At 38.8% G+C, this 25,542-nt stretch overlaps 2 protein-coding genes and 1 pseudogene across 3 annotated transcripts in view; all 3 read left to right on the top strand.

The window, feature by feature from the left end:
- Nucleotides 1–17,127, top strand: part of LOC142536862 (SAGA complex/NuA4 acetyltransferase complex subunit TRA1-like) — a 32,351-nt gene extending 15,224 nt beyond the window's left edge. The window contains 15 exon segments of the mRNA XM_075642244.1: nucleotides 11–232; nucleotides 970–1,623; nucleotides 8,929–9,201; nucleotides 9,285–9,632; nucleotides 9,909–10,321; nucleotides 10,392–10,818; nucleotides 11,095–12,393; nucleotides 12,565–12,825; nucleotides 12,906–13,196; nucleotides 13,287–13,757; nucleotides 13,972–14,403; nucleotides 14,960–15,238; nucleotides 15,782–16,333; nucleotides 16,429–16,638; nucleotides 16,799–17,127. Coding sequence (XP_075498359.1) covers nucleotides 11–232; nucleotides 970–1,623; nucleotides 8,929–9,201; nucleotides 9,285–9,632; nucleotides 9,909–10,321; nucleotides 10,392–10,818; nucleotides 11,095–12,393; nucleotides 12,565–12,825; nucleotides 12,906–13,196; nucleotides 13,287–13,757; nucleotides 13,972–14,403; nucleotides 14,960–15,238; nucleotides 15,782–16,333; nucleotides 16,429–16,638; nucleotides 16,799–16,918 — 6,252 coding nt within the window. The 3' untranslated portion in view covers nucleotides 16,919–17,127.
- A 2,047-nt stretch (nucleotides 17,128–19,174) lies between these two features.
- Nucleotides 19,175–21,322, top strand: LOC142537853 (uncharacterized; annotated as a pseudogene).
- Nucleotides 21,323–21,612: 290 nt separating this feature from the next.
- LOC142536861 (ferredoxin--NADP reductase, leaf isozyme 1, chloroplastic) lies at nucleotides 21,613–24,542 on the top strand. 2 transcript variants are annotated; one of them, XM_075642241.1, is made up of 9 exons: nucleotides 21,613–21,893; nucleotides 22,353–22,587; nucleotides 22,905–23,038; nucleotides 23,113–23,191; nucleotides 23,297–23,388; nucleotides 23,486–23,563; nucleotides 23,661–23,723; nucleotides 23,956–24,190; nucleotides 24,294–24,542. In XM_075642241.1, exons 1-9 carry the CDS (start codon nucleotides 21,630–21,632, stop codon nucleotides 24,359–24,361), a joined length of 1,248 nt encoding a protein of 415 aa, XP_075498356.1. In that variant the 5' UTR covers nucleotides 21,613–21,629; the 3' UTR covers nucleotides 24,362–24,542. The 2 variants fall into 2 exon arrangements, with proteins under 2 accessions (XP_075498356.1, XP_075498357.1); XM_075642242.1 differs by having other exon boundaries at nucleotides 21,760–21,893; nucleotides 22,342–22,587.
- The last annotated feature ends 1,000 nt before the right edge of the window (nucleotides 24,543–25,542 follow it).

The following is a 25,542-nucleotide window of genomic DNA, read 5'->3' as shown; positions in this document are numbered from 1 at the left end:
ATATTTCTAGATATCTGCTGATTATGATGAGCCCTTGAGGATAGAGCTTCTGCAGCTTGCCACTCTGCTTCTCAAGTATCTTCAAAATGACCTCGTTCACCATCGGAAGGAACTTATTAAATTTGGCTGGAATCATCTCAAGCGCGAAGACAGTGCTAGTAAGCAGTGGGCATTTGTCAACGTTTGCCACTTTTTGGAGGCGTACCAAGCCCCAGAGAAAATTATTTTGCAGGTGCTTCCGCCAGTATCTCACCATACACTGCATTTTTTTAAATAATGCGCTCCTAATTTTTTTTGAAACATATAATTACATGGTTGAATAGTAAAATAGTCAAAATATGCGACTTTTGAATATGGATGCTTCATAAGCTGTTATTCTTATTATTTTTTGGGTTTGCGTGAGACTTTGATAATTCAAAACAAAGATCACAACTTGTAAATCAGGTTGGCACCATAACATGTGCCTATAAACATGAAATTGTCCTCAGGTGCATTTGCATGTTTTTTGAGTCTATGAATGTTTAAAAAAAAATTCTTAACAGAGTTATAACTGATTTGAAACTGCTAATGTAGTCAGCTTTTCGGCACCTATTGTCATATTGCATGCATGTTCTAATATAATGGCCCTTTCCACTCTTTCTATCCACTTCTTGGGTAAATGAGATTTGTTCAAGTTTTTGTTACAAGTCTCGATGCTTTTATGTCTTTATAAAAGTAAATGAGGCACACCAATTCGCTTTGGAGGAGTTGGACAGTTAATAAAAAAAATTTGCATTACAGTGCCAGGTAGTTCTACTGCATACTTCGAGTCACTATATGTTCTCCTTTAGTTTGGCACTTTGGTCTATCAGTAAAGTAATTTAGCGTTGCTACTTGTTTGCATTCTTTTGATTGTTGCTACTTTTTTGCATTCTTTTGATTGTTGCTACTAGTCAATTGAGCACTTGTATTGAAGGCTTTAGAATACAGGTCTTTGTCGCACTTCTGAGGACTTGCCAGCCAGAGAATAAAATGCTGGTTAAGCAAGCCCTTGACATACTCATGCCAGCACTTCCACGTAGATTGCCTCTCGGTGATTCTCGTATGCCAATATGGATACGTTACACTAAGAAAATTTTGGTTGAGGAAGGTCACTCGATTCCGAATCTTATTCACATATTCCAGCTCATTGTTCGACACTCGGATCTTTTTTACAGTTGTAGAGCTCAATTTGTTCCCCAGATGGTAAATTCTCTCAGTCGTCTTGGCCTTCCTTATAACACTACTTCAGAAAATAGGCGCCTTGCTATTGAACTTGCTGGGTTGGTTGTCAATTGGGAAAAACAAAGGCAAAGTGATCTGAAGAAAGGAACTAATAGCGATGGCACAGTCCAGGGTGCTGATGGACTGCATCATAATTCTGCTGGTGGGGATCCCAAGCTTTCTGTTGATGGATCTTCATTTTCAGAGGATTCATCTAAGAGAATAAAAGTGGAACCTGGTCTTCAATCTCTCTGTATCATGTCACCTGGAGGTGCCTCTTCGATTCCTAATGTTGAAACTCCTGGGTCTTCTGGGCCACCTGATGAAGAGTTTAAGCCTAATGCTGCAATGGAAGAGATGATAATCAATTTTCTTATTAGGGTATGTCTCAGGTTTACTTTTGATTCCTAAATTTATTTAAGAGAGCTTACGATTAAACCTAGAGTAGAATTTTTAACTCCAATTTGCAAGTGGCAATCAAAGTAGAATCTATTTTTGTGTGTGTATCATTATTAATATTTGTGTTTCAGTTACAAGTCAGTTAAAATTTTCTTTTCGATTTCCTCAAGTTAAAAGTAGTCTTATTTTTGAGGCAGCCCTGTTATCAGCTTCTGCAATGTGCTATGCGGCACAATCTTATCTTTTTTGATAGAATAATGCCTTTTCCCAATTTGCATTACTGTCATTTCCAAATAGGTTGCTGTTGATGGAATTTGGACAAATAGGAATGTGGGCCATGTTGCTATTACTTCCAAAGATACCCATGTGTAATAATTTTGTCTAGTACGTACTTTTTTCACCAAAGCATAAACAGTACTGTGAAAGAGGGCCCATAGTGTGAATTTGCTTCATTATTGATACACCACATCGATAGAGTTGGAAAAAGTCCAAAGTTAGTGAGAGAATTTTTTAAAAATGCTCCTGCCCTATTCCAGATCTAGGTGTACCGGGTCTTCCAAATTTCAAATTTCCTCCTTAAATTACTGAGCCTTATCAATCGTCTTTTGCATCATACTCCGGCGCCGGCCATCGGCCGGCGACACCATCCATTTAGCTTCATTTTAAAATATAAACCAAAACTTTCAACTCGTATTCCAGTGATGAGTTCATTTCGAATATTCATGACTACCATTTTTTATTTCGCCGATTAACCCTTCTCATTTTTTCATATCGATAAACAATGATCTTCAACCTTATCGTCTGAACATCGCTACTCAGATTTACAAAACTCCGTTAACAAATCTTAGCTCTTACTATCCCGAAGATCGGAAAAATCGTAGACTTAAGATTAACATCTCCGAGATATTCGAGATGTATCGAGGGATGGGCAGGAAACATTTCAACTCGAGCTGTGAGATCAAAATTGAACAAAAATTATTCCTAATTAGCTGGGGAAGGAGGGGTAATATGGTTTTGGTGACTGAGAGGACCAGGAATGCGAGCTACGTTTTGGAACTGGATTTCGAGAGCTTTTTCTGGATTATCTCGAATTTGGGGGACTACATTTACAAACCACAATCATGTCCCATGTTCAACAGATTCAGAGGCAGAGTAGCAGTGGTAACCATGCAGAAATTCGTGAATGGTAGAGGAAGCTATTTAGAATTATCTAAGTTAGTTTGGAAGGGCAAGACACAGCGCATCATCATACCTAGTGGAAGACTAAATTGGGGCTGGAAATGGATGGTAAATAATCTGTCCAAACTCATAATGAACCGAAGGGATAACATCTCGCGTTTCAGAGATTACTAGGAAGCCTATGGAACAATCACAACAGCGTGGGAACTTGAAGTCGAAAGACTCTGAATCGGGATATTCAGATGTTGTAGCTTTGGAACAATTACCAGATTGCAAGTCTAAGGAATGGAGTAAAGCTCTTATCATCACAAGGGATTGTGTTAACACATCGTGGGATTTGGTGAGTATCACACTTGGGAAGGCAGTACAGAGAAGGATTGAAGTATTTCCATTCCAAGCCAACAAAGCAGTTTGGTGGCCACATAACGAAGAAGACGCACCCTTCTACTTGCGATTGAAGAAATGTTTTCTGGAAAATAAAGTCACCTTGTCTTTTGAAAATTGGAGCCAGCATAGCAATAGCGAAGAGGAGGTTTTTGAATGCTGCAACATTTGGATCCGTTTACTGGGGATACCTTGGGATTTATGGTCCACAGAGCTCTTCAAAAATATTGGTCATCAATGCGGAGGCTTGTTGAGTATCAGTCAAGACACTATCCTACTTAAAGACTTGTCGGCAGCAAAAATTAAAGTAGTGGGAACTGAAGGAGAGTTCATCAACAGAAATCTTCAAATTCAAACTTCAAGAGGACCTTTGATCATTCGCATTATTGTAGACTCGGTCAAAGTATCAGAGTATGAAGAGTACGAGAAAAAATCTTATGCTCAAGTGTTGGTTGATGGAACCAGAGTTGTGGCAGGATGGGGTAAAGGGAAAGGAGTCCAAAGAAATGATTCGACGACAGAAACCGCTAACGACATACAAAGAAGACAGACGGAATATACCACAACTCATCCAGCAGCAATCCAAGAAGCATCTGTCGAGCATATTCAGAAAAGTGATTTGGCAAAGCTGTGCATAACTACAGATATAGAAGGAAACAAATTCACGGACAGGGGTGACAACTCTGATGGACGAAGATGCGTATCAGAACCATGGAACCGAGGAAAGCATATCAAGATCCTTAAAAAATTAAAGCCCAAAGAAGAGAATGAATTTCATAAGGGGAAGATTGAATCTACTAGCAACTCTGAATCACAAAACAAAGAACAGCAAGTTTTAGAGAAGGAGCAGTGTCCCACTGAAAGGAAGTATGACCGTGTTTATTGCAGAAAACAAGTTAAGTCACACCGAGAAGCATCACTAATGCAACAGAAAGAAGCTTCAAAGATATCAATCATTGAGACCGACAAAGACATAATTCAAGGGGAGGATGGAATCTGGCAGAAACAATTAAAACAGGGAGGGACGGAGAATATTTCAGATGAAGGCAGCGAATTCAGTGATGCGGACAGTCACATTTCCGATTACTCAGATAAGTTGACAAGGCATTCAATGGAGTTTGATGACCTGGGCGAATTTTTTGAAGAATCTCCGAGTAAGGTTTGCAACTTACCCAACAATTCTTATCCGCATCAGTCTTCCCTCCTTTCTATTCCCGTGGTCAAGGGTGAGTCGGGGGGGTAGAGTTTAAGGGGGGTGGGGGGGTATTTTTCTTCGGGTCAAAAGTTGGGTATATCCGGAAATGACTTCATAGGGTCTAAGGATGGATTGATGGAAGAAGAGAATGTTGTGGGTATGGGAAAGCAGGAACTTAACAACACAGATCACATTCAGTGCTTAAAATTGATGGGTGTAGAGAGGGTGGAATTTAATGATGCACATGACATTGGTAGGAGATTGGTAAGCCAAGATGACGGATATGGACAGTTTCCAGGGGAAGTTGGTGTGTATCGATGAAAGTGCTCTCATGGAATATTAGAGGGAGTGGTTCAGCTACTCGTAGGGGATTGATACGTGCCGTGATTGCCAAAGAAAAACCGGAAATAATATTATTGCAGGAAACCAAAAGAGTAGTGGTGGACAGGAGGTTTATTGCAAGTCTTTGGAAGTCGAGGTTTGTACAGTGGATTACTTTACCTGCAGTGGGTAGGTCAGGGGGAATTCTGATTATGTGGGATCCAAGGGTCCTTTCTGTAAAGGACAATTTGATTGGGGACTTCTCGGTTTCAATTCATATCCAAAAGGATACACATCAAGACTGGTGGTTTACAGCGGTATATGGGCCGTGTCAACCAAGAATAAGAAGTCACTTCTGGGATGAGCTTGCAGGGTTGAGGGTTATTTGTGGAGAAAGATGGTGCTTAGGGGGAGATTTCAATGTAAGTAAGGTCTTCTCGAGAGAAAAATAACAGTAGCTCCCAGACATCGAGTATGTCCTGCTTTGATAGTTTGATACAAGAAATGGAGTTATGCGATCCACCTTTATTGAATGGCAAATTCACGTGGTCAAATCTTAGGAGTTCACCAATTTGTAGTAGAATAGACAGATTCATGTTCACAGTGGGATGGACCGAACTTTACCCATACTATAGACTGTCAATCTTACCAAGAATCACTTCGGATCATTTCCCGTTGGTGCTTGACTTGACAAAAAATAAATGGGGACCAACACCTTTCAGATTTGAGAATGTGTGGCTAAGGGATAGAAGTTTTAAAAATTTGACACAAATGTGGTGGAATAATTCGAACTCACAAGGATGGGCAGGGTATAAATTCATGCAGAAACTCAAGACAATTAAAAGGGATATGAAAAGATGGAATCAAGAGGTGTATGGGAGATTGGAAATGAAAACAGCAGATTTATCGAACAAAATCAGCGGAATTGACAGGATTGGAGGCTGAGGGGAGGGGTTCGGAGGAACTTTCGAATGAGAGGAAAGAAGCGAAATTGATGTTGGAGGAGTTGTTAAGGTGGAATAATCAAATTCAGTACCAAAAATGCAAGATCAAATGGTTTAAGGAGGGAGATCAAAACACAAAATTCTTTCACTCGCTCCTAAATCATCGTAAATGCAAAGCTAGCATTGAAAGATTGGAAAGAAATGATGGGTCGATTACAACATGTGGGGACGAAATTGTCTCAATGATTATAGAGTTCTTCAAGGGATTGTACGGTACACCGGAGGCAAGATGCTGGGGTATTGAAGGCGTGGAATGGAGTCCTATCGAAGAAGAAACGAGCCGACAGTTGGAAAAAAATTTCACTGAAGATGAGATCAAAGAAGCTGTATTCAAATGTGATGGAGGCAAAAGTCCAGGGGCCGATGGATTTACTTTGGCTTTTTTCCAAGAGTGTTGGGATATAGTCAAAAGGATCTTATGATGGTTTTTGATGAGTTCTTTCACAGCGGTATCATAAATGGAGCAACTAATGAGACATATATATGCTTGATTAAAAAGAAAGTTGACTCCTACAAAGTGAAGGATTTCAGACCGATAAGTTTAATCACTAGTTTGTATAAGATAATAGCAAAGGTATTAACAGAGAGGTTGAAAAAAGTGATTGCGGATACTATCTCATTTTCTCAGAATGCATTTGTTGAGGGGAGACAAATTCTTGATTGTGGCCTTATAGCGAATGAATTGCTTGAGGAGGAGAGGGGAAAGAAAAAAAAAGGATGGGCATTGAAGGTGGATTTTGAAAAAGCATACGATAATGTGAGTTGGGAATTCTTGGACTATACTTTGATGAAAAAGGGGTTTGGATGTAGATGGAGATCATGGATGAAAGGATGCGTATCAAATGTATCATTTTCTGTTTTGATTAACGGGAGGCCGAGAGGAAAAATTAAGTCTTTCAAAGGACTCCGCCAAGGAGATCCATTGTCTCCTTTTCTTTTCAATTTGGTAGTGGACGTGTTGGCAAGATTAATCGACAAAGCTAAGGAAATGAATTGCATAAGGGGAATAGAGGTCGGTAGAGACAAGATCGAGATATCTCATATTCAATTTGCGGATGACACGCTCTTCTTCGGGCAGACCGATGCTCACATCAGATTTATGGTTCAAGTGGTGAGTTCTTTTTGTGGTATGTCCGGATTAAAAATCAATTGGGAAAAGAGTGCTTTGTTGGGAATTAACCGCGAACAAGAAGATGTTGAAAGGTTAGCACTAGAGTTGGGATGTGGTATGGAGAATTGGCCTATCATTTACTTGGGAGTTCCGTTGGGAGGCAATCCGTTAAAAACTTCGTTTTGGCAGCCCGTTGTGGATAGAATGTCGAAAAGATTGGCCACCTGGAAGAAGTCTTTCTTGTCGAAAGGGGGAAGATTAACATTGATATTATCGGTTTTGAATTCCATCCCGATATATTATATGTCCTTATTCAAGGTCCCCAAAAATATAGCGGATTCAATGGATAAGATTTCAAGGAATTTCTTTTGGGATGGTACGGAAGGGGATAGACACATTCATTTGGTCTCATGGGATAATGTTTGCAAGCCGAAGGATAAAGGGGGTTTGGGAGTTGGGAAAATCATCTTCAGAAATAAGGCCTTGCTTGGAAAGTGGTGGTGGAGATTTTTCAACGAAGAGGGAACATTATGGAAGAAGATAATTGTTAGTAAGTATGGGTTTCAAGAAAATGGATGGGATGCGGGGTTGGCAAGGAACACCACGTTTAGATGCCCTTGGAAGTATATTTCCCGTATATACCCAACTTTTAAATTGAGAGTTTCTACTGTTGTGAGAGAGGGGAATAAGGTTAGATTTTGGGAGGATAAATGGTGGGGGGACTCTTCGTTCAAAGATTCTTTTCCAGCATTGTTTCGTTTATCAGCACTTCATAATTTGCCTATATCTTATTTTGTCTTTATTGATAGTGTCACGTCCAATCTTTCCTGGGATTTTCATTTCAGAAGGGCGGTAAGAGATAACGAAATTGGTCAGTTGTCAGAGTTTTTAGTTGTATTAGAGTCGGTTAGATTAGTTGAAGGGGTAGACGATTTTATTAAGTGGAGTGGGGATTCTTCAGGTTGTTTCTCAGTCAGTTCTTTCTATGCATCTTTTTTCCCAGATGATCTTTTTCCGCCTTTCAGTTTATTCCATGCCATTTGGAAAAATCCCGTCCCAAATAAGATCCAGATTTTCTCTTGGACAGCCACTCTGGGTAAGCTACCGACCTCGGAGATGATTCAACAAAGATGTCCCGGTATTACTTTGAGTCCCAACTGGTGTGTTTTATGCAGAAATGAAACAGAGACTCAAGATCATTTGCTCATTCATTGTCCATTTTCCATATCTCTGTGGGCTAGAGCGTTGCAAGAGCTGCGATTGGTTTGGGTCACACCAAAGTCAACAAAAGAGCTATTCAATATGGATTTGGGACAGCCAAATGGTAATAGAGGAAGAATTTTTTGGCAGATTGTGGTTCACTGCATTTGTTGGACGGTTTGGTTAGAAAGAAACCGAAGAATTTTTGAAGATATTGAGGCAAATTCAGAGGATTGCTGGGAAAAAATCAAGATCAACATGGCAACGTGGATAGGAAACCACAAAGACTTCGCTAATGTCTCCTTTTTTGATTTGATGAGACATTGGGAATATGTGTTTTGCTAGAGTACTTAAGTTTTATTTTATTGGATTGCGCGGAATTATGACAGTGGACTACTAGTCCACTGATGTACTCCTTTTACTTTATCACTATTAATAATTAATCGTTTCCTATAAAAAAAAAAGGGCCCATAGTGATATATACATCTCTCGATAAGCAACTGCACATAGATTCTCTACAGCACATATATTGTTCCTAACTTTATCTTCCTGCATCTCAACTTCAGCTACTCGGATTGTGGCATGCCATGTATCTTTTTCGTGAGTTGATTCACCTTCTGAAAGATATTCACGATTAACTTTCTTTTTGTGTTTTTCCTCATTTACTTGCTTAAGTATCTGGGCCAGCTATTGTCAGCTTATTAGTTTGATAAGGCTTCATAATATCTGTTTTACATACTATATCCATGTTTACTACAGAAATTAGATGATATAAAAGACATGCCATTTGTGTCCTCTTTTTGTTAGTGTGCCATTGTTGGTAATGACTCAAGGAACAAAATTTGTTTTATGAGGTGTTATTTAGACTGATAATTTCCTTTCCCCCTAATTAGGTAGCATTGGTAATAGAACCTAAAGACAAGGAGACAAACAAGGAGGCAAGTCTCATGTATAAACAAGCTTTGGAGCTTCTATCACAAGCATTGGAAGTTTGGCCCAATGCTAATGTAAAATTCAATTATTTAGAGAAGTTGCTCAGCAGTACACCATCCTCTCAGTCGAAGGATCCATCGACTGCCTTAGCCCAGGGCCTAGATGTGATGAACAAGGTCTTGGAAAAGCAACCCCATTTGTTTGTGCGAAATAACATCAACCAGATTTCTCAGGTAAGTTTCTTTGTGCATCATGATTTTTTTGCATTGCTTTTTTGGAGGCCAATTTTTATGGCCCTTTTATTCATCTTTGGCAGATTCTGGAGCCATGTTTTAAGTTCAAAATGCTAGATGATGGAAATTCCTTGTGCACTCTTTTGAAGATGGTTTCTGCTGCATTTCCTCCTGAAGCAATTAGCACAACTCAAGAAGTGAAAATGTTGTATCAAAAAGTAGAGGAACTTGTACAAAAGCACCTTGCAGCGGTTGCTGCCATTCAGAATTCAGGAGAAGATAACTCTGCTAGCATGATTAGCTTTGTCCTTCACGTCATAAAATCCTTAGCAGATGTGCACAAAAACCTTGTCGATCCTTTCAGTTTGGTTCGTGTCTTTCAGCGTCTTGCACGAGATATGGGAATATCTAGTGGTTCTTATACCAGACAAGTAAGTATCTTCATTCAGTAAGCGAACGTTTTTTGTTTTTTGCATTCTACTTTTAGATGTTTTGAGCTGATATCTGACCATCGTGCTTGAACTCATGACCACAGTGTTAGAATAGAATAGGTTCATGGTTTTTATACTTGGAATGTATTAAGGTTCATTGGAAGTTTGGGTATTAGGTTTTGATGTTTTTTATATTTCATGTCATGCTTTCATTGTCGTGTTCATACTACATCATTGTATGATGCATCTTTAAACACCACTTGTTTATTCTTCCAGGGCCAGAGATCAGATCCTGACTCTGCTGTGACTTCCTCTCGTCAAGGTGGCGATATTAGGACCGCCATTACAAACTTGAAATCTGTGTTGAAACTTATCAGTGAAAGAGTAATGAGTGTGCCTGATTGCAAAAGATCTGTAACTCAAATACTCAACTTGTTGCTATCTGAGAAGGGCACTGATCCTTCTGTACTTGTCTGTGTTCTTGATGTGATTAAAGGTTGGGTTGATGATGCTTTTGGTAAATCTGGATTATCTGCTGTGCCTACTACGTTTATCACTCCAAAGGAAGTCGTTTCATTACTCCACAAGCTTTCACAAGTAGATAAGCAGAACTTTTCTCCGAGTACTGCTGATGAATGGGATCAGAAGTATCTTGAACTGCTTTATCGGCTTTGTGCGGACGCGAATAAGTAAGTGAAAATGTTTGTTTTTTCCAGACAAATTGATACATAATACTATATTAACTTAATTTACTTCCAGGTATCCTCATTCTCTGCGTCAAGATGTGTTTCAGAAAGTGGAGAGGCAGTTTTTACTTGGTTTACGGGCAAAAGATCCCGAGATGAGGAAGAAATTTTTTGCACTTTATCATGAATCCCTTGGGAAAACATTGTTCACTAGGCTGCAGTACATCATTCAAGTTCAAGATTGGGAAGCTTTAAGCGATGTTTTCTGGCTTAAACAAGGCCTCGATCTTCTTTTGTCAATCTTAGTCGAGGACAAACCAATTACGCTGGCTCCAAACTCTGCAAAAATTCCTCCAGTTTTGGTATTGGGTGAAAATTCCACGTCTGGTCCACAGCCAATGGCTCTTGATAATCCTGAAGGCTCAGATGAAGCTCCTCTGACGCTTGATAGCTTTATGTTGAAGCACTCGCTTTTTCTCAATGAAATGAGCAAACTACAGGTAGAAATTCGCGTGTTTGTTGCCCTTTTTCTTCATTGATGCCTTCTCTTTCTTAACTTTTGTTGGTTAAAGAACTCAAGCAATTGATTCACTTCAGTAATCACAAAATGTGTGCATAGTTAGGATAGTGGGTTCTCTCTCACTTCAATAGTACAATGCTGCTTTTGACTTTCTCACACCTACTTTGTCTTTGGCCCTATTTTTTTGGTGCTAGAATTTCTATACATCAGGTAAGAATTTTTTTACTAATACTTATGATATTGATTTGCATTATAGGTTCTGGATCTTATCATCCCGCTAAGAGAGCTGGCCCACACAGATGCAAATGTTGCTTATCATTTGTGGGTTTTGGTGTTTCCTATTGTTTGGGTAACCTTACAGAAGGAAGAACAGGTGGCACTAGCTAAGCCAATGATAGCTCTATTATCGAAAGATTATCATAAAAAGCAGCAAGCCCACCGACCAAATGTTGTGCAAGCTCTTCTGGAAGGGCTTCAATTAAGTCACCCTCAGCCACGGATGCCCAGTGAACTAATCAAATATATTGGAAAAACTTATAATGCATGGCACATTGCATTAGGACTGCTTGAAAGTCATGTAATGTTATTTTTGAATGAGACTAAGTGTTCTGAATCCCTTGCTGAGCTTTATCGGTTACTCAATGAAGAAGATATGAGGTATGGTTTGTGGAAGAAACGCTCAATTACATCGGAAACTAGGTCTGGTCTTTCACTTGTTCAGAATGGGTATTGGCAACAAGCTCAAAGCCTTTTCTATCAGGCCATGGTTAAGGCAACTCAAGGCACCTACAGCAATACAGTACCAAAAGCTGAGATGTGCCTTTGGGAAGAGCAGTGGCTCCATTGTGCTACTCAACTTAGTCAGTGGGATGCACTTTCCGAATTTGGGAAATTTGTTGACAATTACGAGATACTTTTTGATAGTCTCTGGAAACAGCCTGACTGGGTATATTTACGAGATCAAGTTATTCCGAAGGCTCAAGTGGAAGAAACTCCAAAACTTCGTATTATCCAGGCATATTTTGCTCTTCATGAAAAGAACATCAATGGTGTACAAGAAGCTGAAGACATTGTGGGAAAAGGCGTTGATCTGGCTTTGGAACAGTGGTGGCAATTGCCTGAAATGTCCATTAACGCCAAAATACCTCTACTGCAACAGTTTCAGCAATTAGTTGAAGTTCAAGAATCAGCTAGGATTATTGTGGATATTGCAAACGGAAACAAACTTTCTGGAAATTCTGTTACTGGTGTTCATGGTGGCTTATACGCAGATCTTAAGGATATCCTTGAGACATGGAGATTGAGGACACCGAATGAATGGGACAACTTGTCTGTTTGGTACGATTTGCTTCAGTGGAGGAACGAATTATATAATGTGGTCATAGATGCATTTAAGGATTTAATAAACACAAATTCACAACTTCATCATCTTGGTTTCCGTGACAAGGCGTGGAATGTCAATAAACTTGCCCACATTGCCCGTAAGCATGGGCTGCATGATATCTGTGTTTCAATTCTTGAAAAGATGTATGGACACTCGACGATGGAAGTTCAGGTCTAGTTGATTGTGTTTTTATCTTTCATTTGATTCTTATGCATAACTACTGCCAACCCCTTCTATTAGGTTATGGTGAAGAGGGAATAGAGGCAGAGGTGGTAAATAACAATAACACGTTGGTCTTCCAATTTTTTACTTCATTATTTAATGTCGATTAATCATCTGCAGGAGGCTTTTGTAAAAATAAGAGAACAAGCAAAAGCATACTTGGAAATGAAGGGAGAGCTAACCAGCGGTCTTAATCTGATCAATAGTACTAACCTGGATTATTTTCCCGTCAAACACCAGGCTGAAATTTTTCGCCTCAAGGGTGATTTTCTGTTGAAGCTTGGTGACTGTGAAGGTGCCAACCTTCAATATTCAAATGCCATTACCGTCTTCAAGAACTTGCCCAAAGGATGGATTAGCTGGGGAAATTATTGCGATATGGTATGTGCTCTTTTGTTTGGTTATCTGTTTTCTCTTTTTTTGTGGTAACTTGAAATGATTTATTCTGATCTTTTGTACAGGCTTACAAGGAAACCCATGAAGAGAACTGGCTTGAATATGCTGTGAGCTGCTTCCTTCAAGGCATCAAATTTGGAATTCCAGATTCTAGAAGCCACCTAGCTCGGGTCCTGTATCTTCTTAGTTTTGACACACCCAATGAACCTGTGGGAAGAGCATTTGATAAATACTTGGAGCAAATACCGCATTGGGTTTGGCTTTCTTGGATTCCCCAGTTGTTACTTTCCTTACAAAGGACAGAAGCTCCACATTGCAAACTTGTTTTGCTTAAAATTGCCACTGTATATCCTCAGGTAGATAGATTTCTTGAAAATGAGGATTTGAAAATCTAATTCCGAAATTGGGTCCTCTAAGTATTAATACTCTCTTCTTTTAAATTTTAGGCACTATATTACTGGCTTCGAACGTATCTGCTCGAACGACGTGATGTTGCAAATAGATCTGAATATGGTAGAATGGCTATGGCCCAACAGAGAATGCAGCAAAATGTAGCTGCTGGATCTATCGGGATGCCTGATGGAAATACAAGAGTGGCTTCTCAGGGTGGGGGCTCATTGGCGTCAGAAAATCAGCTTCATCAGGGAGCTCAATCTGCCGGAGGTCTTGGATCACATGATGGAAGTAGTTCTCAGGTGCAAGAACCAGAAAGATCTAGTACTGCTGAAAGCAGCATGCCGTCTGGGACTGACCAGTCATTGCATCAAAGTTCATCTGGTAATGATGCAGGTCAAATTGCATTGCGACGTAATGGTGCCATGGGATTGGTTGCCTCTGCAGCCAGTGCATTTGATGCTGCAAAGGACATAATGGAGACTCTTAGAAGTAAACATACCAATCTGGCTAGTGAACTTGAGGTAGGACCTTTGTTTAATTATTTGTACCAGTCACTCTCTTCTACTTGTCATGTTCAATTTGAACTGGAGGGAAATTAATAATAGGGTATGCTAGTTTAATAATTCTGGAAACCTTGCTGATTTCATCACACTATGGTCTTACATGAAGCTAGAACAATCTTTTGAACTTTGAAACTAAAATTTTGACGTGGTTGAGAAATGTTTGCTTTTGCAGATTCTACTCACAGAAATCGGGTCACGGTTTGTTACATTACCTGAGGAGAGGCTGTTAGCAGTAGTTAATGCCCTGCTCCATCGCTGTTACAAGTATCCAACTGCCACGACAGCGGAAGTTCCCCAGTCTCTCAAGAAAGAGCTCTCTGGTGTTTGCAGAGCTTGCTTTTCGGCAGATGCTGTTAATAAGCATGTTGAATTCGTTAGAGAGTACAAGCAAGATTTTGAACGCGATCTTGATCCAGAGAGTACTACTACATTTCCAGCCACCCTTACTGATCTTACTGAACGATTGAAACACTGGAAGAATATTCTCCAAAGCAATGTCGAAGATCGTTTTCCTGCTGTTCTGAAGTTGGAGGATGAAAGTAAAGGGTTGGAAGAATATTATGCTGTCGATGTCGAAATTCCAGGACAATATTTCACTGATAAGGTACATCAAGTCAATTTAATACTTAATTAATTGCTTGTTCAAGATCATATTTTTAACCTTGGGCATTTAGAAGTAGCAAACTATGTTGAAATAGAATAATCCCCGACTATTTTATTCTATATTTGACGAATTGTATGGCATGGATGGTTGATTCATTTTTCTTCAGAACGAACATATGCTTTCTAATTATTGTCTAACAGCTAATTTGTCACATTTAGCAACCACACTAGTTGGAAACTAAAATTATTGATCAAGACATGATGACAGTGCCCGCATGATGCCAAGGTTTTTTATTCACGCACTCTTCAAATTGCTACAATTTCATGCTATATGAAGACAAGACGAATTAAAGTTGACCCGGTTGAATAAACTGTTACAATAATAATTTATGTAACTAATAGGTGCCAATTATGTTGTCGGTTGATAAGAATGCAATGCAGCTGCGTCGAATAACAGTTTTATGTAACAGTGGATCCTGGTTTATCCTGTTTCCCCCCCTAGTGTTTTCTTTTTAACACTGAATCTGTTTAGTAAATAATTTCATTGTGTGATCTAGGAAGTTGCACCTGATCATACTGTGAAGTTAGATCGCGTGGGAGCTGACGTTCCAATTGTGAGAAGGCATGGCAGCAGTTTCCGTCGGTTGACCCTGATGGGTTCTGATGGCTCTAAGCGCCATTTCATTGTTCAGACTTCTCTGACTCCCAATGCTAGAAGTGATGAAAGGATCTTGCAACTTTTCCGTGTAATGAACCTAATGTTCGATAAGCACAAGGAATCTAGGCGTCGTCACATCTCCATTCACACCCCGATCATTATTCCAGTGTGGTCACAGGTATAGCGTTAGTTCTGAGGTTATGTATTTTTTATTTTCATTTACTTTGGGACGTATCAATTGGCTGAAAGACCTGAAAACATTATGTGGGGTGTGATACCTGGATTGCAAGGCATAGAGATAACTTTACCTAACCAAAATGAAAAGAGGAAGACGTACTGCAACTGGCATATCAGCCAGCTGAAAATGTTCTTGTATATAATAATCATATTCTTGCTGGTATAGTTTAATGGTAGATGTGTTATTTGTGATTCTTGGATTCTAGATGGTATTATCAAATAACTTTCCAGAATTTCTAATATAAAGACCAGCTTAAGTGCATTGCTGCGTTGACAAACGTTAAAATCTACTCATAAATTTCCGTCGTATGTTTAATTATTTGCTTTTTATTGTTGATCATTTCACTACACTTGGGGGTTCATGAAAAATGAAAGTGTATCTGGACGTAACAAAATTCTCCCTGGTTTTACTTAAACATTGGGAGCACTTCATGTTGACCGTATCAGTGAGACAATTTGATTCATTATTGTATTTGATGTGTAGGTCCGGATGGTCGAAGACGATCTAATGTACAGCACCTTTCTTGAGGTATATGAAAATCATTGTGCTAGAAATGATCGAGAGGCAGATTTACCGATCACATATTTCAAAGAGCAATTGAACCAGGCCATATGTGGTCAGATGTCGCCTGAAGCTGTGGTTGATCTCCGCCTTCAAGCATACAATGATATCACAAAAAATATTGTGACAGACAGCATACTCTCGCAATACATGTATAAAACTTTAGTTAGTGGAAACCATTTATGGGCATTCAAGAAACAATTCGCTATTCAGTTGGCCCTCTCAAGCTTTATGTCCTTCATGCTACAAATTGGAGGAAGGTCCCCTAACAAGATTCTGTTTGCCAAGAACACGGGAAAAATTTTTCAAACTGATTTTCACCCTGCCTATGACGCAAATGGAATGATTGAATTCAATGAACATGTGCCTTTTCGCCTGACAAGGAATCTGCAGGCATTTTTCTCTCATTTCGGTGTGGAAGGTCTCATCGTCTCAGCCATGTGTGCTGCTGCTCAAGCAGTGGTTTCACCCAAAGTGTGTAATTTTGGTTATTTTATTATATTGAGCTTTTTAGATGCTTCTTGATATCGGAATTTATGATAAATTTGTTTTAAAATATTCCGCTGCAGCAAAGTCAGCATCTGTGGCATCATTTGGCTATGTTTTTCCGTGATGAATTGATATCTTGGTCCTGGAGAAGACCTCTTGGGATGCCTCTTACTCCTGTTGTCGGAGGTGGTGTTTTGAATAATGTTGACCTAAAACAGAAAGTCTCCACAAATGTCGAGCATGTAATCGACCGGATCAATGGAATCGCTCCACAATACATCTCCGAAGAGGTATGCTTTATGCTGTTCCGAAATGCTATAAATTTCGAGCTAGATCTCTGCACTCGTGGTATCTCGTTTTGCCTTGTGAAATTATTTGTGCTGCTGAAATATTCTTTTGTTTATGTTTTCTCATATATTGTCCCGACTGGTTTTGAATCTTGCCAAACAGGAGGAAAATGGTAATGATCCACCACAATCGATGCAGAGGGGTGTTGCTGAGTTGGTTGACGCTGCTCTCACTCCCAGAAACTTGTGCATGATGGATCCGACTTGGCACCCCTGGTTTTAATTATTGTTTTTTTTTTTGGGGGGTAGAAGGCTGTTTAGGTTCTCGGTCAAGAAATTAGAAGAGTTTGGAATTTATGTTAATCTGTAAATCGAGGTTAGTTGATCTCTGTAGTTCTAACTTTGCGATGTTATATATTGGGAAGTTTTGTAATGTTGAAATAGTAAGCTGTGTATATATATATATATATATATATTAGCTAGCTTTCATCAGTTCATGTCACAAATTGTCTTGAAATTCATTTCATTTTTTGGCTTCTCTTACCATATCAAACTCTATCTTATCATGTGGATATCGTGAAATGTGTCTAGCGATGTCTAGTTTTTACTCTCAAGTGTTGGTCTGACGTAGGGATGGCAAAATTCCCGTCGGTTTGGAGCCCCGCGGAGAAAACTCGAAACGGACATGAGGATCTTCGATTTTTTCGAGTTCGGGGATTTAAAAAAATCCCCGATATAGTTCGGGACGGTTATGGGATTACTATCTCCATACCCGAACCCGTCCCGAAAATAATATCAATAATATTATTATTTTTTAAAATAAAAATAAAAATATTATTATTAATATTGATATTAATATTAATATTATCATTAATAATAATAGATAATAATAAGTTTTGGTTGGAGAAAATTTTCGAATCCGACATCGTCTTGTCATATTAATATTTTTGAAATGGAGATGGGGACGGGGATGAGAAATTGATCCCCGAAGTTTCGGGTTTAGGGAATTCCCCGAACCCGAAAAAACGAGGATCGGGGCGGGTATTGGGGTGGTGATGGAAATCGGGGACGGGTACGGGGATGGCGAACCCGTCCCCGTCTCATACCATTGCCATCCCAAGTCTGACGTCTGATTAGTCTTTAACGAATTTTAGAACCATTGGAATTGATTGGCTATCAGTGTCTTTTTTAATTTCTCCAAATTTTCATACTTATACTTTGTTCAATTACATTTAGAGAACACACCTTTAAAGTTGAATTTTTACCTTGTCTATTACTATATCTGATTCTGAAAGTTTTGTTTTGTTTTTTTTTTTTTACGATTTGATTAAAAATAAATACAATAGTTTCTTTTATCTACTACGGGTGTGCTATCTATATCTTACATCTTATTCAAGATATATCTCCAATCAAAAAGTTTTCATATTATCCTCTCACTATTTGAGTAAAAATGTCAACATTATATAATATTAGCCGCTATATCAAGCAAAAAATATGTTACTTGGAAGTTTGCAGTTTAAACAAAATCAATTATTTAAAGAATCACGTGAAGAAAAATGAGTAGGTCTTCTGTGAGACGGTCTCATGAATCTTTATCTGTGAGACGGGTCAATCTTACCGATATTCACAATAAAAAGTAATATTTTTTCATGCATGACCCAAATAACATATCCGTCTCATAAAATACGACCCGTGACACCGTCTCACACGAGTTTTTGCCAAGAAAAATTGGATAAAAAATTCATAAGAAAGACGACATGGTGTCACAAGTATGGCAGCCATTAATCACCTGAAAACCCATCTTTTTATGGTATTTGCGTATGATTTAGATTGAATAGAGATATTTAAATTCGTGCAGTTACAATTTAAGAAATTTTAAGGATATTATTATATTAGTTGATTTAGTCTTAAAAAATAAGTTGCAACGCATGGTTCATCAACCAAATAATAATGTTTGATTAGTCGATAATTAATCAATGCGAGGGAAAATTACTCTGTATGGCCTGGTTGAATATGTTATATTTTTCTTTTAAAAAATATTCCAAAAAAAAAGGGTTAATTCAAAATCATTATTTTCATTTATTTATATGAGTATCATTCATTGGCTCTTGAATGGGAAAGAGATAAAGAGGGGAAAAGGAAGCCACCGCTGACATGAGGAGAAGTTTCCGAAGACCAAAACTGATAGTTCTTGGTCTGCTTCTTCTTCAACAACAATAATAATCCAAGAAACTGTAGAAAACACAGAATTTTTTTTTTAATTATGCCGAATGTGTATGATAACTGGGAGAGGCTGGTGGTCGCCACGCTGAAAACAGAGAACCTTCGCCAGCTTGCGCTCTGTCCCAGCTTCAGCAGCTGCAGCAGCTCCTTCTCCGATTATTCCCAGATTTCTTTTTCGGGTTTTGAAATCAATTCTCAGCCAGCTTGCAGATGTTCCTGGTACTATTGTAATCCATCTTTGATTTTAGTAATTATATGAGCTATTCGTTTTGGGGATTGATTATTCTCTGCTTTCATGTAACGTTTCTTCTCTATGATGTCTCATGCACTTTTATCAGAGGAATTGGTGAAAAAATTGTTAGAGAAACCAATCACGTCTCCCCACATCTTGGAGAAGTCTATCTTGTTGGCGGATCAGGTGATACTTGCGGCGGATTTTGCCATCCTTTTCAAACGAGAATGCGCGGACCTTAAATCCAAGACTGGGACACTCGCGTATCTTCTGCGCCTGCAGGCGCGTGCCCGCAAGCATTACTTTGCTCGCCGCATCGTTAGCTACACGGAGCAAGTCCTGGATGAAGCACTGGCCTTGCTGCTGAAATGTTCTGCCAATGTCCTGAAGCGTGCGTTCACCATTATACCCACTGCCGCCTTCCCCAAAGTGTCATCTCAACTACAATCATCTATTGTCGATGTCAGCTGGCTTCTAAAAATCTCTGCTGGCTATGAGGGCCACATTGGCTTACCTCCATTCGCCTGCAATGACCCAATCATCTGCCTTATATTGGAGCAGATCGCCATCTTGTCCATGGGTTCAATGGAGGGTCGATCCAATGCGTCTGGGCTTCTGGTTACTTTATTTCGCGAAAATGATCGGTTTGGAAAGTTGTTTATTGAGGACGGTGGAGTTTTACCCTTGTCAAAATTGATGAAGGTAGGTGCATTAGGAAGGGCGGGAGAATGCCGCCAGGGCGATTGGATTGCTTGGAAATGACCCTGAAAATGTCAAGAAAATGATACATACTGACGTTTGCTTAGTCTTTGTAAAAGTACTCAAAAGAGGCCCGATGAAAGTTCAGGCTTTAGTTGCTTGGGCTGTGTCAGAATTTTCCTCACATTACCCCAAATGCCAGGATCTTTTTGCACGGCTCGGCATTATTCCGTTGCTCGTTAGTCATCTCGCCTTCAGAAGCAAATACCATTTTGCCATCAATACCGTTTTATTGACAAGTGATACTGGTAGCAGTACTGCAGCAAATGCCATTGAGATTAGCGGGAATGGTGAGGATGTTGAAAACTACATCTCCAGTCCATTGAGGACTGAGCAGCCTAATCTGGAGCAAGATGTGGTTAATGGTACCAGGGCTTTGCGGGGTAACAATGGTTTTATTCAGAACAACCTTGGCACGAGCAATGACAAAGATGTTGCCATGGTAAATCCTGTACATTTATTGGTATCTGGAGCGAGTGTTGGAGCTCAAGAAGTGGAGGACCCTGTGACCGAAGCATATAGAAAGACGATGGTTTTAAGAGCCCTTCGCTACCTTGCTAAAGGGAATCATGCCATTTGCCTAAGCATTTCGAAGCCAAGAACTTTACGGATCTTCGCTGATCTTTTGAAGAATGGGCCTGAAGAAGTTCGTCACAATTTGGCCATGGGCATTGATGGAGATCACCGCACTTGCAGAGGGAAATGCAGAGTTAAAATCGGCATTCAACCCCAACTCGCCTGCCTGCCAAGCAGTCTTTGATCAGCTCTTTACGGTCATTAACGAGGCCGATTCAAAAATACTCGTTCCTTGCATTAAAATAATTGGAAATTTGGCTCAAAATTTCTGTGCAGAAGGTGCAAGAATGATAAGCCCCCTTGTAAATTTACTAGACAAGGGAGAAGCCGAGGTTGATAGTGAAGTTTGTGCCACTCTCACCAAGTTCATTTGCCCTGAAAATGATCTTCACCAGCATTACTCTAAGTTAATCATCAGCGTAGGAGGAGTGCATCACCTAGTTCAGCTAGTGTACTTCGGAGAGAAGATTGTTAAAAAACGTGCATTGACAGTGGTGTGCTATATCGGATTGCACGTGCCAGACAGCGAAGATGTCGCGCAGGTGAACTTGCTCACTGTGCTGAAATGGGCCGAAAACGAACTCTGGTTGATGCGAGATGAATACATGTGCACATTGTTAGAAGGCGTTGAAAGGCAGTTGTTACTCTATCAATCTTCAGGGACACCATTGAATCGATGAAGATTTTCCAATCTTTTTTACTTCATTTTCTTTACTATATTCATTCTTGAGTAATTTTGTAGGATGCAGGTAGTTCATATTTTTGGGAGTAATGTGGAGTTAATTAGATTGTCAAATGTCTCAAACTCTCAGGGATTACTAGATGGATAATCTGAAATCCAGGAGTCATCATGTAATTTTATCAATGGTAAAATAAAATATAGATACAATAAACATATATCCATATATTTTATCATAAATAAAAGCTATATTTTCCTTAAAAAAACTCAACTTTTATAACCAAAAGAATTTCAAAGACGACATGTCTATTCTAAGCTTACAACGAGATACAACACCAATTTTTTATGGGGAAAAAAAAAATCTCACGCTGCTCTACGAGGTCCAAGATAATTTAATTTCAGATAAATCAATTTAGTTTTCTATTAGTAGAATCTATATTGGCAAATTGAGACGAATCTTTTTTTAATCCTGAGGCTGAAATATGAGAATCAGATATTGCACATTTTCTTATCCTCACACCCTCCATGCATTGGCCTTCGAATCTCCTCCACCCAATCAAAGGATCCTCATACTCATTTCTGCTCCAAATTTTCTTAGTGTTCACAGCATCACTTTATCTTCCCACTCCCTTTCTTCTATTTTTCACTGTTGAAGCTTTAAGTTCACTGTCATTTACAGCCATGGCTGCTGCAGTCAGTGCTGCCGTGTCTCTCCCTTCCTCCAAGTCCTCTTCTCTTCTTCCTGCCAGAACATCCATTATTTCCACAGAAAGAATCAATTTCAACAAGGTTTGATCCTCACTTGATGTTTTTCATTGTTCTTTACTTCAAGAAATTTCATATCAAGTTACGGGTTTTGTTTTTTCTTCATGTATTTTTTGTGTTTATCTCGAGTTTTTTGATACTTTGTTCCAAGAATTCGCCCCTCGCAACACGGCATTTTTCATGTAATACTCTCGTTGCTGTTTTATTCTTATATTACAGTACAAGGTTTTTTTGGAAATTGTTTGATCACTTGTGCTGTAGTATTAGTTTTGTGGTTGCAAAACTTTGGGCAACTGTTGGGAATTTTGACGAGGGCAAGCTAGTGTATTTGAGTGGTCGAAAGCTTCACGTGTAGAAAAATCGTTGCCTTCTGTATCAAAGGAGTAAAGTTTACTCCTTTAGATTTCAAGATTTTTCATTTGAGTGGTTTGCTCCGTTAATCTGCGCCTTCTAAATTTATGTTACTGAACAGATCTTGTGCAGGTTCCTTTATTCTACAGGAATGTGTCATCAGGTGCCCCAGTAGTGCTCATTAAAGCACAAGTTACCACAGACGCCCCTGCCAAGGCAGAGAAGGTTTCAAAGAAACAGGAAGAAGGGGTGATAGTAAACAAGTTCAAGCCTAAGGATCCATACGTTGGCAAGTGTCTTCTTAACACCAAGATCACAGCTGATGATGCTCCCGGTGAAACGTGGCACATGGTTTTCAGCACCGAGGGTATTTTTCCATCTGTAGCATATTGTCATTGAGTAGAGTAGTTGATTCGATTGATTTTTTGATGAATTCTCACTTTTCCAGCATGGCAAGCGAGACTATATACAATAAATTCTGCTAACTACGAAAACAATGACTCTAGTACTAGATAACCTATTGTGAATCTCACACATGTCCCGCCCATTACAATTTGGAGATGGTTGTATCACATATTCACTTGGGTCATGTATATGAATCATGATGAGATGGCTAGTGCAGTGTTGAATTGCGAAGCCGATTGTTTATGTTGTTTAAATGTGTCTTGATTGTTTCTTGAACAGGGGAGGTACCTTACAGCGAAGGACAGTCAATTGGGGTGATTGCAGATGGGGTAGACAAGAATGGGAAGCCTCACAAGTTACGGCTATACTCAATCGCAAGCAGTGCCCTTGGCGACTTTGGGGATTCCAAGACTGTAAGAATTCGATAATGTGAAAGGTTATTAGCAAGAAGAAAGTGAGATTCTAGGAATAATTATTCTTTGTACAGGTTTCTTTGTGTGTTAAAAGGCTTGTCTACACCAACGACCAAGGGGAAATCGTCAAAGGCGTTTGCTCAAACTTCTTGTGTAATGACTAGATTCTATAGACAGTTGAAAATGATAAAAGCTACACTATACTTGCTTATTTTCTGAATTTGAGCAAAGTTTTAATGGTATATATCTTTTCTTCAGGTGACTTGAAACCAGGAGCTGAAGTGAAAATAACTGGACCTGTAGGCAAAGAGATGCTCATGCCAAAAGACCCCAATGCAAACGTTATAATGGTGTGTTACATGCTATTGCAATCATGAATTTTCAAACAAAATCCATGTATTTCTTTGATAATTGCTAGTATTTATATAATTGGAACTCACTGTATAGCTTGCCACTGGGACTGGGATTGCTCCCTTTCGTGGTTTCTTATGGAAAATGTTCTTTGAGAAGTATGATGACTACAAGGTAAAACCGAATCCACCACAGTTTCTACAATAAGATTTGATCTTGTGGCTGTTCTTTGACAACATAAATTTATACGTTTCTGTTTCTCCTACTGAAGTTCAATGGATTAGCATGGCTGTTCTTGGGAGTTCCTACAAGCAGCTCATTACTCTACAAAGAGGTAAACTTACACCCCCAACTCCCTCGAGTTATGAAGCTGATTGACATTCGTATTCTGCTAAATGAAGGCTAAAATTTTCTTGTTCGATCTTGTATAGAGTATCAATAGTCCTTTCGCAATATGTGATGTTGCTTAATCAAGACCTATTGCATTCATGGCGTGACGTGAAGTTGATATAACATTTTAAGAAAATCAAATAAACATACCAAGCTTGTTTTGGTGGATGGGGCAGGAATTCGAGAAAATGAAGGAGAAATCCCCTGAAAACTTCAGGGTGGACTATGCAGTTAGCAGAGAGCAGGCAAACGCCAAGGGAGAGAAGATGTACATCCAAACCCGAATGGCTGAATATGCAGAAGAGCTATGGGAACTGCTCAAGAAAGATAACACCTACGTCTACATGTGCGGGCTGAAGGGAATGGAGAAGGGTATTGACGACATAATGATATCCTTGGCTGCTAAAGAAGGTAAATATACGTACATGTGTGTACTTGGAGCAGTAATGTGTGTATACGCTGTGTTGCATGATCCAAATGCTCATATCTAAGCTTGTTATTTATTCTTTTTCAGGTATTGATTGGATAGATTACAAAAAGCAGTTGAAGAGATCTGAACAATGGAATGTGGAAGTGTACTGATTCTTGATTTTTCTTGTGTTTTTGTGATTTCATCTGTGATGAATTAAAGAAAAGGTAACTTTCTTGTCATATAATTTCATTTTGACCCTCTGATCATTGATATTTTGAGGGCATGGTTCACAAGAATTCGAAGAACGATACAAATTTCAAGTCATATAATGTTAATATAAGCTTTCCTTCATTCATATGTTGCATACAATTTTTTACAGCGCAGATGTGATCTGAGCAAGATAGTTTTTCTTGCAAAATCGTGTGCCTTTTACTCTCCAGTTGTATTCAATATACGATCTGATTAATATTCAATTTGTCTTTGGATATGAAGTTTGGTAACCTTGTGAGTTTAATTATATGGAACATATTTAGTGAATTTATATTTTGTGTAAGTTATGAAATTATAATTATCTTATATTAGTTATTTATATCATCATGTGTATGTCTTTCATATTTTTTTATTTTGAAGCATTCACAAACTGTAATATAAAATGCTGCTAAAATAGCTTTTAAAACAAAATAAAATATTTTATTTTACATAATTCGGACTTAATTATTCATTTATTATTATTAGAATACATCCTAAATAATGTAAGTTCAATTAAAATTATATTGAATGCATTTCATTAATTGATTCAAGTGCCCCATTGCCTTTTTACTTGCTAAGTAAAATACATCCCATTAGTTGAGATCCTCACTAAGTAAATGCTTGCAAGCATACCCAATGGATCCATTCGAATTTTATGTAAAATGTACATGATAAGCATATTTCTTGATACAATTAATTATGTACATGATAAGCATATTTCCCGAGCCAATTAAGCTCTCAAGCACACTAGACAAGTCAACAGCTCATCCCTCGTTCCCGCTGTCCTCCTCTTGTTCTCGTTCTGCCTAAACTGTTTGTGGTTTTGTGTAATCTGTCGATAAAGTTCAGGTACTATTTCAGTTTGCCGGCGTAGTGATTTGTTTCACTGTCGCTACAGGTCTGCCCGTTGTATCTTGAGAAAAAGTCTTCCATTTTGATTCTTGAAAAATATGACAAACATGTTTTAAGAGGAATGTACTTGTTAGATATCTCGGTTTGATTTATTTATTCTTGTTGGTTTAATACACATGATATTATATTTCTAATAACATATTTCTTTTGTTTAGTATTTTTTCTTTTTTACATACACGACTTTATTGTC

This window comes from Primulina tabacum, chromosome 2 (genome assembly GCF_025594145.1).
Source record: "Primulina tabacum isolate GXHZ01 chromosome 2, ASM2559414v2, whole genome shotgun sequence".
NCBI classification, from domain to species: domain Eukaryota; kingdom Viridiplantae; phylum Streptophyta; class Magnoliopsida; order Lamiales; family Gesneriaceae; genus Primulina; species Primulina tabacum.
The sequence above is the reverse complement of the archived record's forward strand: the minus strand, read 5'-3'. Positions and strand labels throughout refer to the sequence as shown.

Bases quoted from the DNA above. Each gene is read 5' to 3' on its own strand.
- LOC142536861 (XM_075642241.1), top strand. From the start codon at position 21,630: ATGCATTGGCCTTCGAATCTCCTCCACCCAATCAAAGGATCCTCATAC. The intron at 22,588-22,904 runs GTATTTTTCCAT...TTTCTTGAACAG, and splicing joins CATGGTTTTCAGCACCGAGG to GGGAGGTACCTTACAGCGAA. The intron at 23,192-23,296 runs GTAATGACTAGA...TCTTTTCTTCAG, and splicing joins CGTTTGCTCAAACTTCTTGT to GTGACTTGAAACCAGGAGCT.